At 39.6% G+C, this 1,261-nt stretch overlaps 1 protein-coding gene across 1 annotated transcript in view; it reads right to left on the reverse strand.

The window, feature by feature from the left end:
* LOC101844962 (basement membrane-specific heparan sulfate proteoglycan core protein) overlaps positions 1-1,261 on the reverse strand; it is a gene marked incomplete at its 5' end in the record, with an annotated part of 33,661 nt that overhangs the window by 6,610 nt on the left and 25,790 nt on the right. Inside the window, 1 exon segment of the mRNA XM_013089664.2 lies at positions 1,006-1,261. Within this exon segment, the coding sequence (XP_012945118.1) occupies positions 1,006-1,261 (256 nt within the window).

Here is a 1,261-nt window from a genome sequence, read left to right on the forward strand (position 1 = left end):
GGGGTTCCTCAAAACTTCAATTTTTGATAGTTTTTCTCATATACTTTGTTATTTTCTAATTGTGAGGCAGCGTGGTGGAATCAGGCTCTCGTCAAAATAATCAAAGTGAAGAAACTTGCATTTTTCCGCAGGTTTTTGAATTTTTAATCAAATTTTTGTGTTTTTGCTCAACACCTTTCATACCCATTGAAGAACTCTTTTCTGTGTGGATTTTTCTGAAAAACATTGATTAAAGGTACTAAAAATAAAAAATTTCAGTTACCACAGACTCTTAAGCTATGGAAATTACTTATCTTTGGTGGGCATTTTCTCACAAATTTTACCTCTAAAAACAGGTGACCCCCACCTCCTTCATTCGCAAGTATCTCGACTTGTCTTCAAGATAAATGGATATTTTTTTCATACAAATAAAGACAGGTGAACAAGCTTTAAGATGATACCAATAACTCCACAGGCTCAAAAATTGACGAGAGCCTGATTCCACCACGATGTCTCACAATTGATTACAATGAGCTTTTTCTTCACACTATAACATAACTTTACACAGGTGGAAAATCAATTCGAAGCATTCATAAGTGAATAACATGAATGATTATGTAATCGAAGTCAGAGGCAAGAAGGGGTAGGTCAGTTATCCATCTCAGACTTTTTTCCTATTCAAGATATCCAAGATAGCAACAGTATTAACTATTTTATTGAGTTATTATCTATCCATGTACCTTGGTAAATAAAATATCCTTTTTACTTTTATGAAAGCTGTTTATTTTCAATACGGCCGCTGTTACCGTGGTAACCGTAGACTTAAACAAAAAAATTAAAGTTACCTTTTAGAGATCATATTCTCCTGTTATACCTCCATGCTAGGAGGCTTTGTCTGAAAGGTCAAGATTACCAAGATAGGTTTATAAATCAGCGCCCCTCACGGAGTTCCTCAAAACTGTTTTAACAAAACAAGGAAAAAAACAACGTAGTATTAAATGGAGCAGTACATGAGCGCTGGTTCACCTTGCACTGTGATGGTTATGGCTCCTGACTTCATAGTACCCCCGAATGGCGTGACGTCACATGTGTAGGTGTGGGTTCCGGCTGCAGGTGGGGTGGCCACGACGAGGATGGGGCCTGTCTCGTCAGTTATCGCCACGCCAGCTTTCTTCCATGCGTAGGTGACCGCGATGTTTTCGGCCTTGTTTGGTGTGCAGGTGAGCTTGGCCGCTGCCCCGGTGACCCAGGTGGAGGCTCCAGATATCTGTACAGAGACCAG

The sequence above is a fragment of the Aplysia californica genome, unplaced genomic scaffold (genome assembly GCF_000002075.1).
Source record: "Aplysia californica isolate F4 #8 unplaced genomic scaffold, AplCal3.0 scaffold01012, whole genome shotgun sequence".
Taxonomy (NCBI): domain Eukaryota; kingdom Metazoa; phylum Mollusca; class Gastropoda; order Aplysiida; family Aplysiidae; genus Aplysia; species Aplysia californica.